This window comes from Columba livia, chromosome 7, assembly GCF_036013475.1.
Source record: "Columba livia isolate bColLiv1 breed racing homer chromosome 7, bColLiv1.pat.W.v2, whole genome shotgun sequence".
NCBI classification, from domain to species: domain Eukaryota; kingdom Metazoa; phylum Chordata; class Aves; order Columbiformes; family Columbidae; genus Columba; species Columba livia.
This window is the reverse complement of record NC_088608.1, coordinates 22,401,576-22,428,673: the sequence shown is the minus strand read 5'-3', so window position 1 is coordinate 22,428,673 and position 27,098 is coordinate 22,401,576. Positions and strand designations below refer to the sequence as shown.

Below are 27,098 nucleotides of genomic sequence, written 5' to 3'. Positions count from 1 at the left end.
GGCTGGAAAGAGAAAGATGTCCTAGTACCCAGGTATGACAGGAACAACCGACTCGTTTACTTCATAAGTTTACCTGAAAGGTGGTGAAACGTAAATATAGCTCTAATGGCCCTTTTAAAAACAGTTAGGAGGCAAAAATTCTAACCAGAAAACTTTTATTTTCAAAATAAAAATCTTTGTACAGGGCATTGTAGGTCAGAGTAAATCTAAATACAGCAGTCTTCACAATATGACACAAGGGTTTGCTTCTAGCACAGTACTTTCACATTCTCGCAATCAGAAGGCAAGCCCAGCAATTATGAACAAAAAACACTCTTATCTGTCAGAACATGTTATTTCTGGAGTTCCTTCTTCATCAAATGCACCTAGAGGGTAGAGCACTCTCCACCCTAGATTGCAAAGCTATTCACACTATAAAAACAGGCAATGAGAGGACCAATTTTCAATAGGACAGAAAATTTATTAACAGAACTGGAAGTCTGAGACACAAATACCTTTTGTTTCTGAATTCCTCTCTCCTCCCACAAATACTGATGTAATTCCCAGAAAGGTATGCACTGCGGATCATTATGTATGCACAATGTGAATACTATGGAAGCAGAGAGGTCTAAACCCATGTTTTGTCCTAGTGCTCAGTAAAAGCGAGTTGATTCTTCTACTATTCAACTGTACATTATTTGTAAAATTGCATTTTTAAACCTTATAAAAGCCTATACAGTAGTTTCCATAACCAAATTAAACATATTTATATACTTCGTGGTTCTCCAGATGCAATTTTCATGGCACCTTTTCTACAGCACTGAGTACACAAGACTCCACCCACACAGCACATTAGAACTCTTCAGCTCTGTTTTTGTTGTACTCATGCTTCATTAATGACATGCCACATATCCCTCTACAACCATGTGGAGCCAGATATAGAAATATAGCTGGATTGTTAAAGAGGAGACCACAGCACTAACCACATCTGTAAGTGCTTATAAACTGTATGCAACCCATGGCATCTTTTTTTTTCCCCCCTCTTAAAAAAAAAGCTTTTTTGATGAGGCAATCTTTCTTCCTCATCCATTAGTACAACCAGGGTATTTCTCGAGAGCATTATCTATTTACATTTATGCTGCTCTATATAACTGGAAGAATAATTTAGTTTAAGTTAGACTGTGGCTTAGGAAGTCCTTGCTTTTTAATTTTTTCCCGAGGTAAAAAAAAAAAATCAGGCTTCTGATTCCACTGATTGTTTGTCACTGCCCCTTTTCTTGATAACCAAATTCAAAGAGTTACCATCTGTCCTCCACCTGTAGTTAGCTAACAGCCACAGGAACCACTACCCCTCTACTTAACCAAGCCCTGGTCTGGAGCAATCCCTCTTTCCCAGGACCAGAGCCAATTCTGCAAAGCACCAGTTCTGCAGTTGCAGCAAGAGCAAGGAGAAGAGAACCCAAACAAACAGTAATTTAACAAAGGGTACATTCTGGTTTAGACAGAGTGGTCACTCCACAATGTATAACAGCATGTTCACATCACTGCCATCACTAGGCAATGCCAATGCCACACTGTGGAAGCTTCTATCAGTGGTCTCCTCTCACCTGAGCAAAAATACAAAGTGACAGCCCCAACTGCTTCCACCTCATTTTTAGGTTACTCAGAGAATTTCCCTTAAAATAGCCAACATGCACTTTGAGTACTCTATAAAACCAAATATTAGTGCTTGGAGATTGTGCAGCTGGAACTTTTAGGGCTTCCTTTTTGAACTTAAAGTGTTGCTGTTTCAGAGAATTCATTTATGTTCAGTAAGAGTCTGTATTGCATCAGAATTTAGCCTGGAGTTAAGCACGCACCTTTCCCCGCTTGGTCCTGTGGGGAAGAGTGCCCTGAATTTTCAGATCATCTGTATCTTTTTGTGATCAACTTCAAAGCATAAACAAACCTGCAGCACAGATCACTGCATGAATCAAACTCTAATGGCTTAAAGCCCCATCTCCTTTCAGGAAAAAAAAAAGTTATTGGCAGGAAAGCAAGGACTGATGCTATCTGATTTGCAAAGCTGTCTAAAAAGAAAACAATGGCCTCTGGGCAAAGACCTTCATTAAACAGATTTTTCAAGTATGATTTCCACTAAGTGAAAGTTCTTTATACTTTTTTACCCAAAAGTGGAGTGAAGAAAGGCACTGGCTTTGTAACCTCATTTGATTAAACGATTCAGTGTAGGCAATAATAAGACATTAGTGAAAGAGTATGTAATCTGAAGGCAGTCACAGCTTCAGTCTTCCATTCCAAGTTCTTGTTTCAGACTGAAAGACAAGTATAAACATAAGTTAGCTTGTAGCAAAACATTGTTTGGAAAAGCCTTTAAACAAATTAGTGGAAGTCCTGACAATAAACACAGCTGAAGTTGAGAGCCAAAAGACAGTACATATACCACTTGCTTTGGCTAACAACATGGCAAAAAATTATATGGCAAAAATCTCAGATTCTAAAAGGCAACATGGACTGATCTTGAGCTCTACCTGACAAAGTGGGATGGGGAGAGCTCTCCTCTCCTAATTTTGAGCTGCTTATCCCACTTAGAGCAGAACCATACCACTGACACTCACCTTTTCAAGTAGGCATGGACGTTGTCATAGCCATGGTACTTGGCCAGATAGACCAGGACACCTGTAGCACATCGGCCATCTCGCTGTCGGCAGAAGCTACAGTTGCAGATTCCACGACATGGTGGGCACCTCCAGGCCTAGACAAAAGACAGAACAAGCCTTTTTAACCAAACTGGAATGCCAGAAATGATTGACACCTGCAACTTAAAAAAGGGCCCTGCTCTGCAGTTAACATCAGCATTGCATAAGTTGTCCAAACCAACGCAAGAGTACAAGTTCTTCAGTCTGCAAGAGATTAAACTCTCCTTTGCCTGCTTTGCACATAACCCCAGGAAACATTCCACTCTGCTCAACTCCTGCACCACTGCCACAGCCCACAACAGCATTCTGATGGCTATTCTGATGGTCAAATACAAGATTATTTTGGCTCGCATTGTTTACTCCTGCAAATAAAGCTACAAAAGTCGTAATTACAATGAGTTCTACACAACACAAGGTTCTGCGATTCAGTTTGAATCAAGCCAGGACTGCATTATGTACTACAGCACTTTTTCTAAAAGTAATCAATGCACCTCTCTGCTCAAGTTAAGCACAATAAAGCCAATATTCAAACCTGTCTTACCGGATCAAGCAATGCTGTTCTGACATCTTCCCCATATCTATTGCGGAGGCATGGCCCACAGAATTGGCCCCGTACTCCTATGCAATCAGGGTTACGACAATTTGTCTTTGTGTCTATGGTTTTCTGGCGACACTGATGACAGGTGGATCCCTAGAACACAGGGAAAGCAGGTTCATGAAACAAGACATTAAAGACAGCTCTTGAGTGCGAAACAGAGGATTTAGCAAGCAATCTCTTTGGCAGCAGCAGTGCTTATCCTGAACCAGAAAGCCACCTTGCAAGTTTGAACCAAGACTGTTTCAATATTGCATCTTCGGTGTCTGTTAATCACTTTCCTCAGCTGGCATCACCTGGGTACTACAGTCGTTCTAGGGTGAAAGCAACCTAACTGGCTTGGTAAAGGCCAGTCTATAAATTCACAGAATGATAAGAGATAATGTTTCATGATCTCAGGTGTACCTCTCCCCCCAAAAATCACATTCTTCCTCTCAGTGAGAGGGAATCTGCTCTATTTGATGTTAAACCACAAGCAGGGAATAATAACAAAAAATACTTCACAAAGTACACATTTCATAAAGTCGGAATCTACTTACCATGGCCCTGTTATATACTTTCTCTCTTGCAGATCCACAAATGTTACTCAACTCTTCTGCTGTTATCTCCTCAACTGGGCGCACAATGTGTGGAAAAGCCATGGCACCACGGTGACCCCTCCTGGGAGTTCGGGCTTCATGCTGAATAGTGAAGATAGACACTTTCAGTATTATTTTCAGCAAAAAATGTACATAACAAGGTCGGGATCTTTGAGCCAATGCCAAAGTCTCAAATACCCATCACATATTTAAACAAGAGATAACAAATCTTTGCAAAGACGTATGATATGGATGCAGCTTTAGCACCTTCATTTGATCTGTCACCTTCAGGGTGCAGAAATGCTACTAGATCTCACTTAATTCCTGCTGGAGTGGAAGAGGAAGTGATTTTTTTCAATTACAGGCCAAAGGGAAACAAAGAACACATAGGCCATGGCATACTCATAATCTTGATTAAGTCTGTGTGAATTGCTGTTTCTTGAAAGGATACAAAACCACCTTCACAATCAACCCTGTATCAGGAGAACTACAACCTCAACATACCTCCAAGTATTCATCAGACATCTTCCTTCTTCTCACTAAGATGTATGGGTCATCATCTTCCTCTTCCGGTAAAGGAGTAGGAGGACCTTCAATCAGGGACCTGGATCTTGTGTGAGGCCGAGAACTTCTGTCTGGGTTCCTCCTCAAAGCACTTCCAGGCAACGAACGCCTTGGAAGTCGCTTTGGTCCCTGCTAAAGTTTAAAAGCCCCTAATGAAACAGGTGAAAAGCCAGGCAGCTCCCATCCCTACTATGAACTGCTCTACCAAAATATATGCCTTCCTTCTGTCTTTGCCAATGAAGTCTCACCCCCACCCTGTCCCAAATCAGAAAACACAAGGTAAAAGCAACCTAGGCAAATCCATCTTGGGCATTCTGCTAGCAGCAATAGTCAAAATCAAGTTTGTGTCCATGCAGGTATAAGATACAATAATTCTCTCACACAGCACCAGAATCCATGTCTATGAGGAGCTGCAACTTTTTGTATTGTTCCCATCTTCACAAAGCTTACAGGTAAATTCACTACACTGCCGATTCACAACCCAACCTTCTTTAAGGACCTAGTTAAGCCGAATATCAGGTCTTTTTTCAAGGCTCCAAACTCACAGAATATTTAGGCTTGAGCTTCAAAGTCTGAGCTGCTCTCCTTATCTCCAACCTTCGTATAAATACGTATTTACACAGCACCTTGTTTAGCTTTATTTGCCTGCGGAGATAACTAACCTTTATGAATTAATCTGTTCTGCTTTATACAGTGGCAAATCAAAAGAGAACTGCACAATGAGGATGCCTGTTTCAGGAAGCAATAAAATTCTGAAGCGGACTTTGATTTATATGGTTTATTAAGTTTTTTTAATTGATAGTTATATTTTTGTAACGTCAGCATTTGTCTCAGAAATCTGAAGGCAAATATATTAAGTTTATACTTACACGACTGACAGTTGGCAATGATTTTCTGCCACCGAAGATACCAGAAACATTTTGCAACTCAGCCATTAGTTTTGCAAGCTAACAACAGAAAGAAAAAGGAAGCAGAGCTTTAAAAGGGTTTATGTGCTACTACAAACTATTAGATTAGGGCAATTGACTAGAAGTACAACTACTTATAGGAAATGCAGTCATTCTTCAACTTATTGCTTTTATGCATTATGTTCTAGTGACTGCAAGTAATTTGAAAATGCTGAAACTTATTATGTTGAAGCCCTATTCTTTAGGCTTGAAGCCTATGGATTTTCATTACGGATTTTCACATGTCAGTGGACATAAAGTATCAGACTTAAATATTAGGAATGTAAATTTCTCTTAATGCATTTACATTAGAGTTAATTTAAACATTAGAGTTAATTTAAACAACCAATGAGTTCCCCTAAGAGCCAAGGGAGAGGGAAGAAGGGGGGACCCCAGGGAAACACTGAGTACTTGCCATTGCTTTGTTCTCCTTTATGTTTAAAGCTCTTTTTTCTAAAAACGCAGCACCGTTTTCTTCAGAGTCAGAGTCTGAATCTGGAACAGGCATCAGCTTTTCAGGAAGAGGTTCCATCTCACCCTTCCTCCTCTCCGATCTTCGAGGTGGGAACTTCATGGCTACTTTTAGAGGAACAGGGCATTTCTGCCTTCTCTGAGCTACCTCATTTTCAGCACTTGTATCATTCTCCTCTGAATCCGACTCCAATTTCTGTTAACAAACCAGAATGGATGCATATAAATCCCAGCGAGATACTCTGCAATTAAATACAATCTAACAATATTTTGTTTGGAGGTGGTTAAAGAAGCTATCTGGCTGAAATCTAGACATTTAAAACTCCAGTCCTAGCACTCCATTGTATTTTAAGAGGGGGGATAGGGTGGGGAAGGAGGAGAGAGGGGTGCAGCACGAAAAACTCTCAGGGAGAGCCACACTGTATTGCTGCAACACATCAGAAAAAGCAGCTTGGTTTCAGTTGCAGGAGTCTTAGCTGTCACTTGTAGGTCTAATAGCAAATATACTTTGTGTGCAGGTGTGAGAATTGCCTTTAGAGGGCTTGATTTTGCAATATACTGTATTTGGCTGTAAAGAAAAGCCACTACAGAGTTCTCAGCACATGGTCAAGCCCAAGTTTGTAAGCTGTCAAGGACGGTCATCTCACAGGACCAATGACATAAAGTGAAAACTTCCTTCTAGAGCCAGTCAATGAAATAACTATGAATAAAATCCCAGTATTTTCTTATCTTTGAATTTTGATGCCTTGCTTACAACTTTTGCAAAAACAAAGGCTTCAGTATAGAGACACATTAATTTCTTTAGTTACAAGCCCATTTTGCAATAGGTTTTGCCTTTTAACTTCAGACCCATAAGACGGTCTTGTTTTGTGGATAGGTAACAAAAGGCTTCCTACTTCATATGCACAGACCATCAGTCTCAAACGGCAATCCTTATTTGCACAGGATTTTTATTAAATCAGGTATGTAGTTCTGGTTGCCCACTATAGGTAGCTATTGATTCCTTTTTCTTACGTATCTATTCCAGCTCTGTCTCCTACTTATTGTCTTTACTGTTGTGTATTGTTTAACTCAGATATGTCCTCTTCCAGTCAGAAGTTATTCTTTTCTAGTCATTCCTCAGCATGTTCAGAAGTAACGACAAACCTATTTTATGCCAAAGATGGTACTACTTCTGTCTTCTCTACGAAATATCAACTGTTGGTCTTTTTAAGCGATAAAACTGCTCTTGCACTGATGTCAAAGAAAAGCAGGAAGGTGGATTTCACCACCTCTCACTGTTTCTCTGCTGCTGAAGAAGTACAGCATTTCCTGTTACGCAGTCAGAGTGCAGGTCTGACGGCATGTCAACACAGACATTTTTCTCAGTCGTTTTTGGAGACCATGGGCTAGCATAATATTTCATATTGAGAAAACCAGAAATGTTAGGCTCTAACAGAATAACATCCAGCAAGGACACTTTGAAGAGGTATTATATTTCAAAATCCATATGGCAGATTTTATTCTGAGCTTGCAAAGCTCAGCAGCCTGGGGGCTTTTTATGGAGACAAAAAGAAAATGAAACTATGGCTACTTAGACTGTACATGAAATTTAATAAAATGATACTTTTTTCTGACAACATTTGACTTTCAAGCTGAAGCTGCCATTATTTTTTTATTAAGAAAGTGCAAGAATTTATATTTAAAATTACAAACTAAAAATCAACTGTCTTACCAATGCATCTTGAATCTCATTTTCTGAAAAGCCACAGAAGGATTCATCATCAGAGGCTTCGTGAAAAATTTTTGCCAGTTCTTCTCCAATATCTGACCTAAACTTGCGTTTCTATGAAGAACAAAATATCCTTTAAGTGAAGTCATAAGGAAAATTATTCACATTTTCAAGAGTAGCATAAGCAAATAGCTTTTTTAATAAAGAAAAAAAAGTAGTTAAGGCATTTAACAAGGGGTTTCAGAACTGCAGTTGCAAATTATCAGACATGTTAGGTTAGGTGACATTTCAAAGGCTAGAATAAATAGCTAATCTGTTTCCAACAATTACCACCTAGCAGCACAAGCGAAGAATGAAATGAAATTACAGCATACAGCACAGATTTGTAACTACTATACAGAAATATAAGCAGAGCAAGCCGTTTTAAACATGCACAAAACATTTACTAGCTTTACATTTTTGCAGGTTTTACTAGCACTGCACATTCAGTTTTATCTGTTCTTGTCCTGTACTTACTGTGTTTGCAAAATTATCAGAACCAAAACTGTCACAACTGTCATCAGAGGATGAAGATGTTTCCATGGAAATTAGTTTTGTATTTCGGAATGCTGCGAAGCGTTTCTTTCCTGAACAACCTCGGCGCTGTAAAAGGACAATGCCAACACCGTTAACAGAAGAGACCTACTATAGCATACTAGCTTTTAAGTACATCCTTAAATTGAAGCTTAAGAGTTTTGAACATTTTAGGATGTTTAACATGCTTGAATAGAAAGTCAACAGAATTATCATCAGCTTTGAAATAATTCCTAAAGTTGGAAAACTGAATGTTTTCTACTCTTTCTGATCATTGTTACTGAAGAGTTATGTTCAGTATTTAGAAATACTTACTTTATGCAAACAGTAAGTGGAAACATACACAAAAATCATATCCTTCCCCACTCATTAAAGACAATGGTGGAAAAAAAGTACCAGTACACAAATAGCACATGGAAATCTGTTTTGACTTATCGAATACTTTTAGTTTGAGACAAACACTAAATATACCGCAATTGTTAAAGGACTAAGGATCATATCCAAAGAATATATGCATTTTGAAACAACTGTTGAAGACAAAACAGGCTGTTGTTTTGTTAATTTTATTACCAAGCTGAAATAGCTTTTTTGAGGGCCTTCAGGTTTTCATTTCCTAGGGAATACTTTTATTGGCAATGACCCATTTTACCTCCCCAGGGCAGTAGTGACCCGCAGGCCAAGCCACCTGCACTCACATTAGATGTTGCCCAAGTCGAGCACTCTAACCAGTTCACAGGCCCATTCGACTGGCCCAAACATTTCATAAATACGATTTAAACAGTAACCAGCCAGAGCAAACTCAAGACTTCTGTCCTCTCCCCAGCACCGCCCAGCACGCTGCTCTCCGCTGGAGCGGCACGGCACCGCCCGGGGCCCGCCCACGCTTCGCACTTACACTGATGCTGACAGAACAGAAAAACTTCCCGGCTCGGCCCGCAGCGGGGCCCAGACACAACACGAGCCCCTTCTGCCGTGTCCTGCGGCGGCTGAGGGAGCGTCCAGCCGAGGCACCCAGCACCGCGAAGCCCAGGCCGGGGAACGCGGGGCCGCCATGGGCGCGGGCGGCTGCCCCCGCCTCCCGCTCCGGCGGTGCCGCTCACCACCTCCCCCCGCCCCCCCTCCCGCCCAGGCTGCAGGGCCGCCCGCCTGCGCCACACAGCGACCCCTCCGCTCCGCACTCCACGCCCGCACAGCGGGGCCGCCTCCCCCCGCCCTGAGGCGCCTTCTCCCGCGCGCCACCACCCAACGGCCACCCTCGGCGCCCAACGGCCGCCCTCGCGCCCCAGTAGCGGCGGGGGCAGCAGCGAGGCAGGAGATGGTGGCGCTGGGAGGATGGCGCCGCGCTGGCTGCACCCCCCGCCACAGCCGCTTGCCCACGCCGACCGCAGCTCCAAAGCCGGGCCGCTACCCCAGCCAGGTGGGGGAGGGCACCGCCGTGCGCGGGGAGCCCCAGCACCGCGGCGGGGCAAGAAGCGGGGGCTGCCTGTCCGCGTAATGGTGCGGTCCCCACGTCGCTCCCCCTGGAGTGCCCGGCGAACCCCAACCCAAAAACTCGCTCTGCCCGGCCCGCCAGCTTTCCCACAGCCCGGCCTGCCCCAACCCTGAGGCCCCGCAGTCCCCCGCAGCAGGCAGCGCTCACCTGCGGGCGTGACGGAGCCATGCTGGCAGCAGTGGGGCGAGCGCCTGGGAACTGAAGGTTCGCGCCAAAGCAGCTGGGACGGCGGGGGGCGGGGCCCGGCGGCGCCTTTTTCCCGCGTTGGCGCCCGAGTCCTGGCAGATGCAGCTGACACCCCTTCAGGATCAAGCATTCGGTGTGCCCGTCCTGCGTCCGCCCGCCCCTCCCCCGCTGAGTAGCTTGTCACCTCTCCCGGGGAGCCCCCGGAGGCGCAAGTGCGGGGGCCCTATCTATTTTTTTTCGACTCGCTGTGCGGGTTTGTGGAGCTGCAAGGGCCTGGCCCTGTGGCGCGAAAACCTCCCGGTCGGAGCGCCGCGGGACTCGCCTGCCAGAGGGGAGGGGCGCGCGCGGGGGCTAGGGCCCCCCGGTGCCGAGCCCCGGCGGGGTGAGGGGCAGAGGCCCCTGGCCGCGGGAGCCCACGCAGTCTCCAACTTTTTGGTTTGGTTTTGGTTTGTTTTTTTTTGTTGTTGTTGTTTTTTAATATGCCAAAACTGGATTTGTTTCTAACTCTCTGAAATAAAAACCACAAACTTGCCAGTTCGCAGGGGCAGAGGGGATTTCTCCACGAAGGAAGGGCAGGGGCCTGTGTCCCGGCCGCCCCCAGGGCAGGGGCACCCCCTGCGTATCCCTTAGGCAACCTGTGTGCACCCCCTGGGCACCCCACGCCCCCTGAGGCCCCGAAGAGAGTGAGGCTGCAGCAGCCCTGAGTTCACCAACCTTGCTGACCGGGATGGGGAAAGTGCCCTTCATTAACAAACACACCCAGCAACATGTAGGGTTTCCTGCGCTGCCACAGTAAACGCGTTTGCCAGTGCAGCACAGGCAGGGTTTGGCACTGGGGGGGAGATGGCGGGTGATGCCCGCTACCTCTGCTCCCTTGGGAGTGCAGCCATGCAACAGGATTTCACAAATAAGTTGGCTGCATTGCTCTTCACAAACACAGTGTTACTCGACGGCAGGCCAGAAGAAATAGATCATCAGTCATTGTAAACCGGTTTATGTAACATTTGTAATATCACATTAAATCAAATACAGCCATTAAATACAGAAAAATAACTGCCGCGTGACCAGTGTTTGGCAGCAATAGTAACAAGAGAGGCCCTGAAGAAGCCGTATGGGATTTGAGGCCCTTGTGTTTGCTATAATCCTCCATTTATCCTGCGGTTTGAGCAGGACTCAATACCAGTGCAACTGTAGCTGCTCAGCATTTCCATGTGCCTTCCCGACAGCAGGTGACCCCTGCTGCAATGGGCACGAGGGAAGGCAGCCGCGTGCACCTGCAGACCCCTCGCAAACCTGCGCCCGTGTAACACAAACCACAAATCATCTCCAAGCCAAAGCCTGTAAGTACGCCACAGCACAATGGACTGCAAGAGCCCTCGTGGAGGTTTTCTTCCTGAGGGCGTTATTCTTCCTGTGCATGCTGCAGTCTGCCATGTAAAAGAATCTCCATTTTAGATAAGCCCATAATTACATACTTACCTGCACCGCTGGCTTCTCAGTGCATGCACAAAAGCTGATGAACTAAACCCGATTCTCCCAAGGCCAGACCACACTCATTTAATCTAAATCCGCATTAGTGAAGGATTGCCACCCAGATGGTTTCCAACCAAGACAGCTCTGTTGGGAAGGGGGATGTTTCTTCAATTTTGATGTAGTTTTACGTATTTCAGAAATAAAATCTACAAATACTAGTTTACTTGCATGGAAGAAGAGATCCAGTTTCTCAGCAGTAGCAGCCCTTAACATCTTGAATAATTATTATCAGGATTTTACTAGAAAAGTAGCCAACTTTCACAGCTTTTAAGAGCATCATATGAAATGTTATGGAGCACTGATGGGGATAGCTGAATCCATACTTCAAACTGCAGTTAATTTTCCATTTAATGCTTAATGGAAACAGCATTCTTCAAACGACATAAGTAGTCAAATGGCTTTAAAATTAATAGGCTGGAGCAGGGCCTTTGTGGGAAAACCAGACAGGACATTTTGTGAACTGTATTTTCAGCCTTTTTAAAAAAAAAAAAAAAAGTTAAAAATAATTAATTTATTGAAAATTGTGTATGCCAGCTCACATATTTTACAGAGGACAAGAGAGAAGGGGCAGGAAGGTGAGAAGAGAAATGGGAAGTATGTGAAGGGCAGGGGCTTCTCTTCCTGCGGTGCAGTGCAGGGTACCAGAAGATGAAGGTCTGTAACTCAGGAGATGACTGTTGTGACCTGTACCCATCATTTCCCCTGGTTTCATGTTTGTGCCCTTTGAGCCCCTGTTCTACCCTGCAGAGCCCAACTGCCCTTGGTGGGCGGGCAGAACAAACTTACTAACTGGCTTTACCGTGACAGAAGTTTCTCAATGTCTGTCAAGACACAGACAGCACCCCTGTCCTACATCCAGCTATTTGCGATAGCTGAGGACATGCAAAACTGAACCCAGGAGAGCATGGCATTTTCAGCCACATTTAACTCAAATTAGGCTAATGGAAGAAAACATCCCTGCCTGTTCAGTCCCTCAGTCCAGGTCCTGCATGGCCTGTCCAGTGGTACCAGGCTCTGCATCTCCCCTGCAGCCCTGCCACAGGGTGAGCTCACATGTCAGCAAAGATTATCTGGGATATTTTATCAGGTGTTTCCAAGAAAATAGTCTCTTAAAGTCTCATCTTTCCTTGAAATCAGTTGTCAGTACATAGTAGTGGCCCTTGGAAGACCTGCTAAGGGAATCATCTTAAATTACAGAGGGACGTGCAGTAGATTGAGTGTGCAACACTTTCTGCATCCATCCAGGGGAATCAAAGTTGTTTACATATTATAAGCTTCAAGCAGTAGCAACAACATGGACCTCCAACAATAGCTCAATTGTTAGAAACAGTAAGTGTGACCTTTGTTCCTCTGGTATGAAGGACGAGTGCTGTCCTGCACGTCACCCTGCAGACTTTGGCTGTCGGCACTGCAATGCAGCTTTTCTCTCTGGACGCAGGATGCCTGCTGCCCCATCCTTGACTCTCCTACACAATTCCTATCTTAACTATGGACAACACTTTATGCTCTAGTTTCCACCCCTTTTCCCCTTTTATTTTCTTTTTAATTGGGGCAATATTTTTCTACCTGCCTAAAAAAACGTGCATGCATTAGTTAATGTGTGTGTGATGCTAGTAATTGTTGTGATGGGACTCGCACAGTGATACGGATTTATAGATGAAAGTATTTCAGTGGAAAGGGAGAGTTTTGATTCTTATGACCGCAGAGTACCTGTAGCACAATGCAATAACACATATCTTAGTTCCATAGAAAATAATAAGATTGCAGACACTAATGACAGTAACTCAAAATTTCTGTAAGAGATGTTCAATCGCCTCTTCGTCTGTGCAAATTACAGTGTGTTATTGAAACAGTTTGTGCAATAAAATGAAGCTAAAAACATTTTGCATTAAAATAATCAGACATTGATTTATGACGTAAATTGTAAATCAGTAACCTATAACATACACTAATTGTTTTTCTTTCTCCTGAAAGGGAAAAGATCTGATCAAGCATATGTATTTGTTCACATGCCACCCTCCAGTGGCTAACAGTACTATACAGGACATAATAAGGTCTATAATCAAGTAACTTTGATTGCAACCCAGAAAGGACACTTATACAGAAGCAGGAGGATTGCCACTTTTGGAGATTTAATTATAGTTAAACCTCTACATGTTTGCTAGACATTAATTTTTATGAAGTACTTTTTTACTGTAAATACTTTGACATTGTGCTCTAATAGGTAGAATCAGAATCTGTAAAATAAATGCAAATTTCAATATTTAGCATGTGTATTCAGTTTATAGCCAAGACCAAATGTACCAGCTGTACAAAATACCTCCACAATGCAATTAGTATATTTTTCCTTTTTTCCCTCTCCAAGGAAAAATGTATTTTCCCCTTTTAGTTAAACAGGTTTGTATCTCCTTGTGCTTTGCGGTAAGTTCCTGATTAGTAAAGGCTGGGTGAAAAATGCATCCTGCATCTTGAACTGAAGGTGATCTTGTCTGATCCTATTTAATACCATGTTTCTTTGGCACAAACTGGTGAGACCATAAGAATAGAAAGAATAAGATAAGAAAAACTACAGGAATAAACGAAGCCCAGGGATAGAAAAAGTGCAGTTGATAAATGCCTCTAGGAACCTACATTCATCAGCACACTAAGAGAACGGCTGAAATGTGGTCAGTTAGGCTAGAAATCTTAATGATTATTCCAAGTATATGTTATAGCAGATCATTCGGAGCCTGGAGCATTGTGATTCACATTATGGGATTGTAATTATAATGCTCATTTGAGTATCCTATAGCTGTTCCACCCAATGCATAGCAAAAAATGTTGATCAAAAGTAGCTGTTGTTGATATGCAATAACCACTTTTAAAAGCTCAAGATCCCAGCCCTTTCACTTTTGGGCTTCGATTTATATTTCCCTTTGAAAACACAAAATAGATTAAATCACATCATAAAGAAATTGCTTACAAAATGGTCTGCAAATGCATAGCTGTGGGAAACAGGAGGCTATCAGAAAATAATAAAAAATGCTTACTGCAGTCTGGTTTTCTGCCCTTTTATATAAGCTTTGCCACTGCCTCTTTGTGAATGTTGATTTGCATTGCCTCCACCAGCCTTCAGCGAGATGTGGTTGCTGGGAGAGGATGGGAGTGGTGGTGGCTTAACCTTCTCCCCAGGGATGTCTCTCCTGGAAGCTCCCTCAGGAGGCAGGAAGGGGGGAGGCAGGTAGAAAGCCCCCCCAGGGCTCACTACTGCCTGCCAGGGGGTCCCAGTTTCGGACCCTTGTGTTTTTTCACGGCATGAAGGAAATGCCCTCACCTTTCTTTTTTAAGCAGGAAAAGAAATGTATATGTTGAGCCCCAGATACATTAAGCCACTTCATTCTACATAGCACAGTGTTTGTGCATGTAGTCCCCTCGCACCTGCAAAACCACCTCACAAAGTTTCTAGGAGAAGGCACTGACCCTTGGGGCAAGCAGGCGGCTCGGGGGAGCGTAGGTGGGATGTGGCTGGGGGGGAGCACAGGTGGTGCTGGGGTGGGAGGTGCAGAGAGGCCCCACACTTCACCCCCAGCTCTCAGCCACTTGGGCTGCTGCTGCCTCCCAGCACCATTCCTCTGTCCTCTGAGATGTTCATCTCAAATGCCCTGTATTTACATGTACTCAAACATGATCTTGGCAGACCCTTATTAGTCTTATTGCTGTAATAGACTTCTCCTCCATAACCTCTAACTTTTTGCAACAAACTGGCTTGAACTGCTAAGCTTTGGCAGTTCATTAGATAAGAAAATTATGTAAAAACCCTTCTGTGGTGGACAAATACACAGAAAATAATTCTGTCAGATCTAATTTTCAGAGGTAGCACAGCTATTTGGTTCCATTTTAGTGACATGAGATGTCAGGAGGTCTCTGGGTTTGGGGTTTTTCCACAATTACAAAAGCAACTGCCCATCTTTCCCAGCCTAAAGTAATAACAATAATAATAATAATAGGGTCAAAGTGCATTCTCTAGCACAATCAAAAATATCAAGTGCTTATCTTTGATGCATGGTCCAGTATTCTTGGCAGCAAGTTTACAGAAAGTCTTAAAATACTTGGGATTTGATCCTCTGCAGCATCGGCTGAGCTGGAGGACAGTAGTGAGGGGTGTCCTGGCTGGGGGCTTATGCTCTTGGGTGAGGAGGGAGAGGGAATGCAGAGGGTTTGGCCAACTTCTGCTCCTTAAATCAGCTCAGCAAGTTGTCAGATCATGGCCAGCATATGAGGTTTTGGTGTGTACCCAGAGAGGGTGGTGTTGTCAGACATGGCCAATTGCTAGAAAGTGATCAGTGAGAGCAGGTTAGAAAGAACAAAACTGCAATAGCAAATATTTTATACAAAAAGTAAACAAACATTCAAACCCAGCTATCCCTGTTTCACACCAGTGCCAGCAAGCAAGCAGGTTCTCATGGGGCATTAGCTCAGCATGGCAGCACTAGGGGCAGGCACAAACGGGCACCCTCCCCTCCCAGCTGAACAAGAACCAGGTTTGCTTTCTCTGGCATTTCATGGAAATAATCAACCAGCAACAATTACACATGTGAACCCCAGCCCTGAAAACCACTGTTGCTGGCATGGCGTCAGAGAGATGGTGGTGTAGGTGGGAAGGCAGAGGGGGCAGTGGCATCCCCCCTGCTGCAGGCAGGTCTCAGCAGCATCAGCACAGGACGACCAGCTCCCATGGTCATCCCATCCCAGTACATCCCATCCCAGCTGGTCAGTACGAGTGGATCCCCCCCAGCACAGAGGTACAGCACACTGTGGCGGCAGTCGGATAGGCTGTAACCCTGTCAGCTGCGTTCCCCAGAGAAATGGGGCTGAACGGCCAACCCATCTCCCCTCTCCCCTCTCTGACCGTTATTTCTGTTTAGATTCCCAATGAGTGCAGTGCAGGCATAGCATTTCATTATGTGCTTTGAAGATCAACACGAGGCCAAACCAACAATTAGAAATGTTGCAAGAGAAAGAGATTACAGTACTGCCCAAACCAAACACTGAGCTGGGTGAAATTCCTGCCCAGGCCATAGAAAGCAACCTCTGCAGCTCTGCTGTCCTGGGATGGATTGATGGTCTTCTCTTTTCACAAGGGGTTGGTGTGAGGAACAGCTGGGGGTTGTTTATGATTTTGGGGCTCCTTGGATTGTTCAGTGCGCTGTCACCCCTGGGACAATCATCCTGTGAATTTGCAAAGGCTCTGTGGGAAAAGGAAAGGCTTGTGTGAGGCGCTGAGCTGCGAGACAGGTTACCCTGCTATTTCATCCTCTCCCCACCAAGGCAGATGAGGAGCTACAAAAGACTCTGAGCAGCTCTACCCCTTTCAGAATTGCCTTTGGCTCTGTCAAGCAAGCTGCACGAGGGCAGCCCCTCCAGATCTGGCTGCTTGTGAAGAAAAGTGGTCTGTTTACTGGACGGTTATCTTTTTTTAAAGACATCCTTAAGTATATGGGAAAGACAACAACAACAACAACAAAGCTTAAAAAAATTGCATGCCACATGTTGTTGGCAGAAAAAGAAAGAAGTCTTAGCATCATTTTTGCTCATGCCCTGAAGACATCGGCTGGGGAGGAAAGCCTGTAAGGTTCCAGAAAACCAAGGGCAGTAATGCTGAGGTTAACCTGCTCTTCCTCTCAGAGCTGAGCTCAGCATCCTCCCTGCCCACCCACCAGCAGGGTTAAGAGCTAAGCAGCTAACCGCTGGAGAGCTGCTGCTGTTCACCCTGAAACCTTTCTGCTGATGCTGTGCATCCAGAGGGAGCCAGGCAACTCTTGTGATTCCCACAAGATCCAGAGTAAAATATTGCCAAACAAACAAACAGATTCTGTGTAAGCTCTTGACAGTCTCACACTTCGATTAAAAAAAAAAAAAAAAAGGAAGAGAATATTTGTATCTCATTTAGTAAACAATCTACCCATTGGATGCAAATATTCACTTACTTTGCACGTTTAGTTCTGAATTTGCCTTCATGAGTTCATCACTATTTTTCATCATCCATTCTAGCAGCCATCCCGGAACTGGCTTCTTATGATTCACAGCATTTTAAACTGTGGAAAAGGGAAATGCAGGTACCTGTTGGGGATTAAGAAAACAGCAACAACAGTGCATGGAGATATGAATACCAAGAGAAAGGAGAGCTGGGAAAACGAGGCAGCTCTGCAGCAGTGATCTTTGTGCCACTCGCAGAGTCAGCCATAGAGGGAGGGTGTAGCTGTGCCCGGGAGATGCGTATGGACAGAGGGCAGTGTCCAGCTCCTAGTGTGCAAATCTAGTACTGGTACTTAAATAGGACTGGCTTTAACAGGCTTGTAAGAACACCCTAAGAAAATGCAGCATGGCCCCTTTCCAAAGAGCAGACATCTGCTGAGGTGTAGTTGCCCAAGACAGTCTGATTTTCCAAATTACTGTGCACAGTCTTCTAGCCAGCGGTGCCTGTGTGTTGGTAAAACATGGAAATAAACTGATCAGCTTCACAGAGTACTAGGGGATGAAAACATAAACAGGTTTAGACTTACAATTAATTATTACCAAGATAGGGAGTAGCCACTTTTGGAGTGATAAAATGAGATGGATTACTAGATCTTGCTGAAACTTTTTTTTTTTTTTACAAGTTCACTCACTGTAGCTTTAACCAGCAACGCTGATGCAGCAAGAGGATTTCTAATCAGTCACTATTGCATGATTGTTTAATAAGTGTGATCAATACCATCCGCTCTTCCTTTAAATACTAATGAACACTTTAATACAACAGATGTGGACAGACAGTACATTGCAGATTAAAATTAGGCACAGCATTAAATTGCTCACAAACAGCAGAGGAATCCTGCTGGACATCTTGACAATCAACCACAGGCAGCTGATAAATCTTGAATTGCCACTACCAGCCTACAGTATCTGCTGGGCAGGGATTTGTTTTCAATCTGGTACAACTACACTGCCATCCCCATCACCCTGGAAGAGAAAAGTACCCTTCCAAACTCAAGAAATTTCTTCTTAGCATTTGTGCAGGCCCAACCATAAAACAAGATCTCTCTTCCTGAGATGCATATCCTAATTTTTATAACACAAGCACATTTCTAGCAAGTTCTCTCAGGTGCAGTTACTATCACCTGGTGTTCTCCAACCCATTTTGGTCACAGCAAGAAATGTTAGGGAAGGATCCCCAGCCTAGGCAAAATGCCAGTCTCCTGCTACATTGTGACAGAGAAACATCCAGCGGTGGATTTTCCACATCCCCCAAATTAATTGTCAGGTTCTGTAAACTGGGGACAGCTTGAAGCCACAAGAAAAGCAGCAAGCTTTGTTACCACAGCTTCATGTGCAGCCCCATTCCCTCCCAGGTAAAGCTTCTTACTGTTTTTTCTGTTCTTAAGTGTTGTGAGAGGAAAATGTGCTTAAATGGCAGAGATCAAATTCCTGACACCCGGTATTACTTGTGTCCTGCTCCATTGGTTTTGGCAGACCCAGTCAGGAATCCATGAAATGTGAATCCCACTTCACTCTGCTAGGTATTGGGAAACCCACCACAGAGCTTAGCCCTCATGGGGGCTGGTGGGAATCAGGGGAAGGAGAGCTGCATGTACCCCCAGGAGTGGCCTTTGTGCGGAGCAGGGAGCTTACATGTCCTTTTGAACATCCAGTGACAGGGCTATGGCGATGGGGGTCATCGAGGGGGTGATGCGCCAGCAGCTCCTCCAGCATCGCTCACAACTGCGTGTCAGTGAGTGTTGCTTGGCATGGATAGTATGTAGTACCTTGTTCAACGGCATCTCTAATTTCCAGTTTCTTGGCTTTCAGTGGGTACCATGCGTTGCTTTGGGTTCAGCTTTATCTGTTTCTTCCCTTTCTCTGCCCCTCTTGCATCTTGGGAAACACTAACTTTTTTTTTTTTCCCTTCCCTTTTTAATTGTGTGAAATCAATTTGGAGTGAAAAAGCCAAGAAGAAACTTTCTGATGACAAGTGAGTCTACAACCGTGTCTTTGTTCTCAGTGGAGCTAAAGACAACATTAATCAGAAACTTTGCTGACCTTGCCTTTACTACCTGAAGACCAAAAGACAAAAGTGACACAGTCCAGCCACATTTAAAAGAAAAATAAATTAAAAAATGCCTGCTGCCCAGGGATAAACATTATCATAGACCTCAGTGGTGTCAGATGTAACTATGACAAAGGGAATGTCTTTTTCTCCTCGTTTTGTTTTTTTTTTCTCCCAAAAGAATAAAAGCCTAGTTTATGTTTCTCCTTCTGACAACCGTGTGTGTGACAGAGTGTACTCGGTGGTGTCAGGCAGCTGGTGTTGGGGCTTTTAGTAAAGACCAAGGTGAGAAATTCCTGAGAGCTGATGGAAACTAGAAGTGAGGAAGTGAAGCTACTGGAGTGGACCTGAAGAAGAATCTCCCTGTATTCCTATTTTTTCGGACTACACTGGTCTGATAAAAACACCACCTCTTCCTATAGCCCTGGCAGAATCAGATTGGACAAGGGTGAGGAGACACCACTCATTGCTGGGTTTAGTGTCTGGAGACACAAGCGAGCCAAGTGGAGATGCAGCAGCGCAACTCCTCCCCTAAGGATGAAATGAAGAGCCTTTCGTTATGGCACCCTGCTGTGCCTTACTGATTTTATTGTTGAAATATTAAGCAAATCAGTGGATATCCAGTCAGCGGAGAACATGGGCAGCCAAACGGAGGGGAGGAAATCAAAGGAAATCCCTCGGTCCTGACTGTGACAGGAGGCAAAACGGGCAGCTCTCCCTTTCCACCGGCCGTGTCAGCCGGCGGGGGACATGGCGTCCCGCTGTCGGTGCAGTGAGTTAAATAGGAGCAGGTTGAACATTCAGTTAAATGAAGGGGCAAATTCCTCTCAGAACGTCCTCCGGCCTCGCCAGCTCCCCCGGGGCCTCTCCTTCCCCTGCTTGCCGGCGGTCTGCCTGTGGGGCTTCTTCACATGCTGCACCTTTACCCACCCGCCCTCGCTGGCTCTGCTTTCCCCCTCGCCCCTCCGGGGCTCGCTTTCGCCCTGCGGGGGCATGCCCGGGATGGCCTTGGGCCGGGAGGGGCTGCGGGGGTACCTGTGGTGCTGGGAGGCCGGGGGGGCCGATGGCGAGGAAGTCCTGCCGGCTCTTCCCGAGTGCCAGCGGGGCACCGGGGAGCTGGTCCCGCTGCGCCGCCCGTCCGAGGAGCTGCGGGAGTGAGCGCTGTGAGAGGCGTTCCTGCCTTTGCCAGCAGACCTGTCTCTCTCCGAAGGGGTGTCAGAGGCTGTGCTGGAGGTGCTGCTGCCTTTCGAGTTCAGCTGCAAATTCGAGAGGTTTCTCACCAAACTGTGTGAAAAAGCAGAGGAGTTCCTGGAGTGGTTGATGGAAGTGAAGTGGTAACTGACGGGACCGCGCGTCCTCCTGACAGCAGCAGCGTAGGAGTCCTGGCTGCGGAGGTAGGGCAGGTAGTGCGTGACAGTGGTCGGGCTGTGGGGGTGGCCGTGCTGGAGAGAAATGGCTTTCGCTATTTGATGCATCCGCAGCGTCTGCATCCACTGGCTGTCGATGCCTGGCAGAGAAAAGGAAAGAGTCAGTTTTCTGTGAATTGATGGAAAACTTCTCCCCAGTTTACCAAAGGTGCAAGATTAAGGTTACTCTCTGAACAACTTCAACATATCTGAAACCACCCTTCCTCTCCTAGCTTCCTGGCAAATACTCTTTGAGTAGGTTTGAGTATGTTCAACATTATGATTGAGCATAATGTTGGACTTTTAAAATAGCAAGTGATGCAAATATTTCTGATGCCAGTTCAAATAATGGAGCTTAGACTAGACACACTTACTGAACTGTCCGTTTGGCTGCTCAGGTGGGTTCCCACTCCCAAGTTCCTCATAGTGTTTTTAACCCAACTTGGTTTTAACTATGTCCTGTGATGCTCTTGGCAGCCTCAGCTAATTTCTCCACAGCCTTCATTGCAAAGGAGCCTGGAGACCTCCAGGATAGATGTGGAGCCAGCACCCCAAGGCACAGGCACCGCCGCGACACCCCACTCCTGCGTCCCTCCCAGCCAGCACGGTCACGCTGTTCCCAGCCGATCACAGAGACAGGGGTGGTGCAGACCCCAGTGCAAATCCCTGTTGCAACAGCCAGACTCACCTCCTCTTGCTCCATTTTCTGTTCTAACACCACACCACACCACAGCAACCAGAGCCACTTCAGTTGTTATTATTACTACAAATTCAAAAGCCAGTCCACTTTACACACTTCAGACACTGAGTCTAAGCCCCAGCTACACCGCTCTGTCTGGCTTCATTCAGAAAATCCAACTCTGTAGGTGGAAAAGCTAGTGAGGCAGAAGCCTTCAGGCAGGATAGCTATGACACTGCTTAACTGTGAGCGACTCAGGGTATTACAGTTCCCTCACACCTACTGTCACAGCCCCATGGTTGTAACAAAAGTTGTAGCTCCCAGAGATCAGACTGAAGTGCTTTTGAAAGTCAGTCCTGTGGTTTGCATGAAAGCCTGTAGCAAATACAATAGTTGTAAATCTTCTATTTGAACTGCAAGGGCTGCCTGGTTTGCTACCTTATGGGTAGAGCAAAGACCAGGAATTCCTCTTATCTGAGGCCACAGCTTTGGCCAAAATGCCATAGGGAGCAGCTTAAGTAAGCTGATTGAGAGATCTGAATGATTTGTCCTTAAAGACTGCTAACATAATTCCAAGAGGAAAGCATAACCCTGTCAGATTGCAGTGGGATAAAGGCGACCAAAATGTTACTATCTTCAGCAGAGGACCCCAGCTCCTCTCTCACCTTTTGCTGGTCTTCCATAGAAAGAGTCCCTATGTCATGGGCCCTCTGCCTGTCACTGCAACACTGGATCTGCTGTGGGGAGTTTCGTGGGAGCTGGGTAGCAGCTCTGTTCTCATTAGGATTGCTCCTGTTAAGATGTAGTGGATGGTCTCTTCCATTCCTCCTTTCCCCAGATTTTGCTTGAATCTCAAGAGATTTAAATCACTTCAACCTAATGTCAAATACGTCAAAAGGAAACTGTCTTTCCTGTCAAGGTGTGAGTGTGACACGGCCACAACAGATAGCTCTGGCTGCACTGAGGTGAATCTTCTCTCATGGAAAGATAGATGGGAATTGCCTTGTCTGCTTAACCTCCTTGAAAGTCATGGTTTTTGAAAGAAACATGCATACTGAAATGTACTTTCTACACACCTATACATCATCTCCTCCACAGGGACCACAACAGCTGATGCTGCAAAATGTGCTCTGTTGTTGGAACAGAATCATGGCACAGAATGTTAGAGATTGGAAGGGACCTCAAAAGATCATCTAGTCCAATTCCCTCACTGGGGCAGGAACACCTAGATGAGGTTACACAGGAATGTGTCCAGGTGGGTTTTGAATGTCTCCAGAGAAGGAGACTCCACAGCCTCCCTGGGCAGCCTGTTCCAGTGTTCTGTTACCCTCACCCTGAAGAAGTTTCTTCACATATTTAAGTAGAACCTCCTGTGTTGCAGTTTGTACCCATTGGCCCTTGTCTTATCATTGGTCATCACCAAGAAGAGCCTGGCTCCATCCTTGTGACACTCACCCTTTACGTATTTATAAACATTAATGAGGTCACTCCTCAGTCTCCTCTTCTCCAAGCTAAAGAGCCCCAGCTCCCTCAGCCTTTCCTCATAAGGGAGATGCTCCACTCCCTTAATCATCTTTGTTGCCCTGCGCTGGACTCTCTCCAGCAGTTCCCTGTCCTTCTGGAACTGAGGGGCCCAGAACGGGACACAATATTCCAGATGTGGTCTCACCAGGGCAGAGTAGAAAGGAAAGAGAATGTCTCTCGACCTGCTAACCACCCCCCTTCTAATACACCCCAGGATGCCATTGGCCTTCCCGGCCACAAGGGCACAGTGCTGGTTCATGGTCATCCTGCTGTCCACCAGGACCCCCAGGTCCCTTTCCCCTACACTGCTCTCTGACAGGTCATTCCCCAACTTACACTGGAACCTGGGGTTGTTCCTGCCCAGATGCAAAACTCTACACTTGTCCTTGTTATGTTTCATTAAATTTTTCCCCACCCAACTCTCCAGCCTGTCCAGGTCTCGCTGGATGGCAGCACAGCCTTCTGGTGTGTCTGCCACTCCTCCCAGTTTGTTGTCATCAGCAAACTTGTTGATAGTACACTCTAGTCCCTCATCCAAATTGTTGATTAATATATTGAATAATACTGGTCCCAGCACTGGCCCTTGAGGGACTCCACTAGATACAGGCCTCCAACTAGACTCTGCCCCATTGACCACAACTCTCTGGCTTCTTTCCTTCAGCCAGTTCACAGTCCACCTCACTACCCGATTGTCCAGAACACACTTCCTCAGTTTAGCAGTGAGGATGCTGCGGAAGACTGTGTCAAATGCTTTACTGAAATCAAGACAGACCACATCCACTGCTTTGCCATCATCTGTCCACCTGGTTATGTCCTCATCAAAGGCTATGAGGTTGGTTAAGCATGATTTCCTCTTGGTGAAGCCATGTTGACTGCCCCTAATGACCCTCTTATCCTTGATATGCCTTGAGATGGCACCAAGGATAAGTTGTTACATCATCTTTCCAGAGATGGAGGTGAGGCTGACCAGTCTATAGTTACACGGGTCCTCCTTCTTGCCCTTTTTGAAGACTGGAGTGACATTTGCTTTTCTCCAGTCCTCAGGCACCTCTCACATTTCCCACGACTTAGCAAAGATAATAGAGAGCGGTCTAGCAACGACTTGAGCCAGCTCCCTCAGCACCCGTGGGTGCATTCCATCTGGACCCATGGATTTATGGATGTCCAGATTGCTTAATTGGTCCCTAACCTAGTCCTTATCAACTGAGGCAAACTTCTCCATTGTCCTGACTTCCTCTGGGGCCTCGAGGGTACGGGGCTCCTCAGGACAGCCTCTGGCATCATAGACAGAGATAAAGAAGGCATTTGGTAACTCTGTCTTCTCTGTATCTTCTGTCACCAGGGTACCCACCTCATTCATCAGGGGGCCTACATTACCTCTAGTGTTAGTTTTATCTGCCTTGTATTTGAAGAAGCTCTTTCTGTTGTCCTTGAGCCCTCCTGCAAGGTTTAATTCTAAGGAGGCCTTAGCTTTCCCAGTTGCCTCCCTGCATCCTCTGACAACAGCTTTATATTCTTTCCAAGTGGCCAGCCCCTCCTTCCATTATCTGGAAACTCTCATCTTCCACTTGAGCTTGCCCAGCAGTTCCTTGTTTAACCAAGCAGATCTCCTGGCTCCCTTCCTTGACTTCCTATGTGTCGGGATGCTCTGATCTTGAGCTTGGAAGAAGCAGTCCCTGAATGCTAACCAACTATCTTGGGCCCCTTTACCTTCAAGTACCCTTTCCCACAGGATTTCCCCTAGCAATTCTCCCCATATGTGCCTTGTCCATGTCAGCAGTAAAGTTCACGTGTACTGACTTACTTGAGTCAGATCTGCTCCGTGAATTCCCCTCCGAGCTGGGGAGCGAGGTCTGTATCATGAGCTGTACTGTCTCAACCTCGTCCTGTGCCTTCACCTTGCTCCAGCAGATCGCTTGGATGTGCCTGGTGGCTTTGGGAGCTCTAACATCACTCTGCTCAGGAAGGACACAACACACATGAGGACATAACGCATGTGAGGACATAACAACATACAACCCACCAAGCTCTCCTACAAGGGAACTTCCACTAGTGCCTGGGCAGCAGCAGCATTTTCAATATAGAGTCTGTTTTTCAAAACCACTTAGCCAGTTTTCAAGTATTTTTAGACTCTAGATAATTTTGGCTGGTATTTTGTGATTATGCTAAAAACGCAGTAGTGAATAACTGTTTCAATTCATGTACCATGTGGAAGAAAGATCTGAAGGCCTCCCTCTACAAACACAAAAAATATATTTTACTAGTTATATCAATGTGAACGTCAAATGGGCAGTGCTTTCTGCTAGAAGAGGTAGGACTAAGCAGGTTAGTTTTGCAGGGGGACCCTCCGCAAAACTTTACTGGAATATAAAGTTCAATGTGCTGTTGAGGGCCCATGACTCCCATGAGAAACTTCAGGCTGAAAGAAAACTACTGTTCTTCACTTCTGAGACAGGCAGGCAAGGTCCAGGATTTCCCTGTTTCTCCATCACTGCTTGAATCCTTGTTCAGGACAGAGCTGGGTCTCAATTATTAGCCTCATTGCAACGCATAACATTGGTCTTTATAAAAACATTTTTGTTAGTAACTGCAAACTCTGTTTACAAAGGCTAATTTCTATCACATTAAATTGTTGTCTGGGTTTTACTTCATCTTATTTTACTCTTGACTTCTCATTTTCTTTCTTTGCCTGTTGCTTTTCTGCTTTCCTAATTAGCACTTCATTGAAAATGTAAAAAACAGTCTCTTCAAGTAATGCAAACAACACCAACCATTACGCTTCAAGCAAAAGGAGATTTTTGTCCTTGAGAAAAAGAGCTGTCCCAGGCAGCAGTTCGAGGACGTTGTCTCTGTAAACCTCATTCAGCTTTTGCTCTGGACTTTAGATTTTGCAATTAATTACAGGCTGCTGAGACTTGATTATAGGATATAACAAAGCCAGAGGATGCTATTTCCACACCTTCCATGTAGGTTTTATCTTGGATAAACAATTTTTGTTTCTTACAGCTTACCTCATAGGTAACAACACATTCTACAGACTGGTGTTCTTCTATCCCCACAATCCATTTCTCCATTACAAACGGTGGCTGAAAGAAATATGGTGGGAGTTTTATAAGGTGCTTTTCATTTCCTGACCTGTTTCTGAAACACCCCAAAGATAATTTTCAACATTTCCCTGTTTTCATTTGTTTCCTATTGTTAAAATCAATACTTTTCTTAAAATTTCATGAGACAAGGCAATATACTTTGGAATTAATTGCTTGCTTACAAAAGGAAACTGAGAAGAGATTTCTATAAATAACAGTCAGGAGGTAAGACAACACTGAATGTTTTCATGGGGGCATAAACCTTTTTCATTTTTATGCATGTACAGGTTTTCTTCTGCTAGAACTTCCAAATGCCAGCAAGAACAAGTATCTAGAGATTCTCTGAGATATTCCCTGACAGATATAAAAATGTTGAAGTATGTGAAAAGTTAATGTTGTTGTATCTAGTTATTAGTTCATTTAACTTTAAGCATTTTTTAAGGAAAAAAATAAAATGTCTAAGATGAAAATTAAACAGAAAATGATTTTACAACAAAATAATAATAACAATAATAATTTAAAAAATCATAGATGTTGTTCCAGAAATCACTAACTATAAAAACATTATTAGCGTGAATTAAATAGGAGAATCGTTTTTGACAAATACTTATACTTTCACATTTTTCTTAAAATTCTGACTGCTGAGAAGCTGATTTTCAGTTTTTCTTCTAAAATAATAACCAAAGGTTCACCCCAAATTTTGGCAAAAAAAAGCACAGTTAAAATCATTCAGGAATTCAGGGGTTTTTATGAGTGCACATTAGAGCAGCATTCTAATTGGTAATCCAGCTGTATATTTTTTCATTTAGAAATGTATTTTGCTAGCTACTATCAAGAGGAGTGTATAAATAAAAGAAACAATTAAAATAACAGCAAACAGAAAGCCTGCTCCATTAACAAAGCTTCTGCTGCTTACGGTAAAAACAGTCTGAATACTGGCTGGTAAATATTTACAGGCAGGTTCTGAAATAAGATAAAATGCCCAGTGACATTGAATTGCAGATGTTCAGTGCTGT

General features: G+C 44.7%; 2 protein-coding genes across 9 annotated transcripts in view; both read right to left on the bottom strand.

Annotated features, from left to right (window-relative positions):
• Window positions 1–138: 138 nt before the first annotated feature.
• On the bottom strand, window positions 139–10,107 carry CDCA7 (cell division cycle associated 7). 3 transcript variants are annotated; one of them, XM_065068794.1, is made up of 10 exons: window positions 9,754–10,107; window positions 8,058–8,183; window positions 7,545–7,655; window positions 5,775–6,026; window positions 5,282–5,359; window positions 4,353–4,544; window positions 3,810–3,950; window positions 3,217–3,366; window positions 2,595–2,731; window positions 139–2,291 (listed from the first exon to the last, which is right to left on the bottom strand). In XM_065068794.1, exons 1-10 carry the CDS (start codon window positions 9,772–9,774, stop codon window positions 2,261–2,263), a joined length of 1,239 nt encoding a protein of 412 aa, XP_064924866.1. In that variant the 5' UTR covers window positions 9,775–10,107; the 3' UTR covers window positions 139–2,260. The 3 variants fall into 3 exon arrangements, with proteins under 3 accessions (XP_064924866.1, XP_064924868.1, XP_021155728.1); XM_065068796.1 differs by having other exon boundaries at window positions 4,353–4,541; window positions 9,754–10,095; XM_021300053.2 differs by lacking the exon at window positions 9,754–10,107 and adding an exon at window positions 9,010–9,223.
• A 663-nt stretch (window positions 10,108–10,770) lies between these two features.
• Window positions 10,771–27,098, bottom strand: part of MAP3K20 (mitogen-activated protein kinase kinase kinase 20) — a 99,542-nt gene continuing 83,214 nt past the window's right edge. For 4 of the 6 annotated variants that reach the window (XM_065068791.1, XM_021300038.2, XM_065068792.1 and 1 more), the window contains exons 18-20: window positions 26,008–26,082; window positions 24,801–24,951; window positions 19,940–20,894 (exon numbers count right to left, since the gene is read on the bottom strand). In XM_065068791.1, coding sequence (XP_064924863.1) covers window positions 20,215–20,894; window positions 24,801–24,951; window positions 26,008–26,082 — 906 coding nt within the window. In that variant the 3' untranslated portion in view covers window positions 19,940–20,214. Of the gene's footprint in view, window positions 16,553–17,291; window positions 17,425–19,939; window positions 20,895–24,800; window positions 24,952–26,007; window positions 26,083–27,098 lie in introns of those variants that run through there. The other 2 variants (XR_010473680.1, XR_010473681.1) reach the window with 2 other exon arrangements.

What these genes read in the sequence shown, in the direction of transcription:
- CDCA7 (XM_065068794.1), bottom strand. Translation starts at nt 9,774, where the DNA reads ATGGCTCCGTCACGCCCGCAG. An exon ending in CTGATAATTTTGCAAACACA is followed by an intron (nt 7,656 to 8,057) that starts GTAAGTACAGGA and finishes TGTTCTTCATAG; the next exon opens with AAACGCAAGTTTAGGTCAGA. An exon ending in CATTGCCAACTGTCAGTCGT is followed by an intron (nt 4,545 to 5,281) that starts GTAAGTATAAAC and finishes TTTAAACTTTAG; the next exon opens with CAGGGACCAAAGCGACTTCC.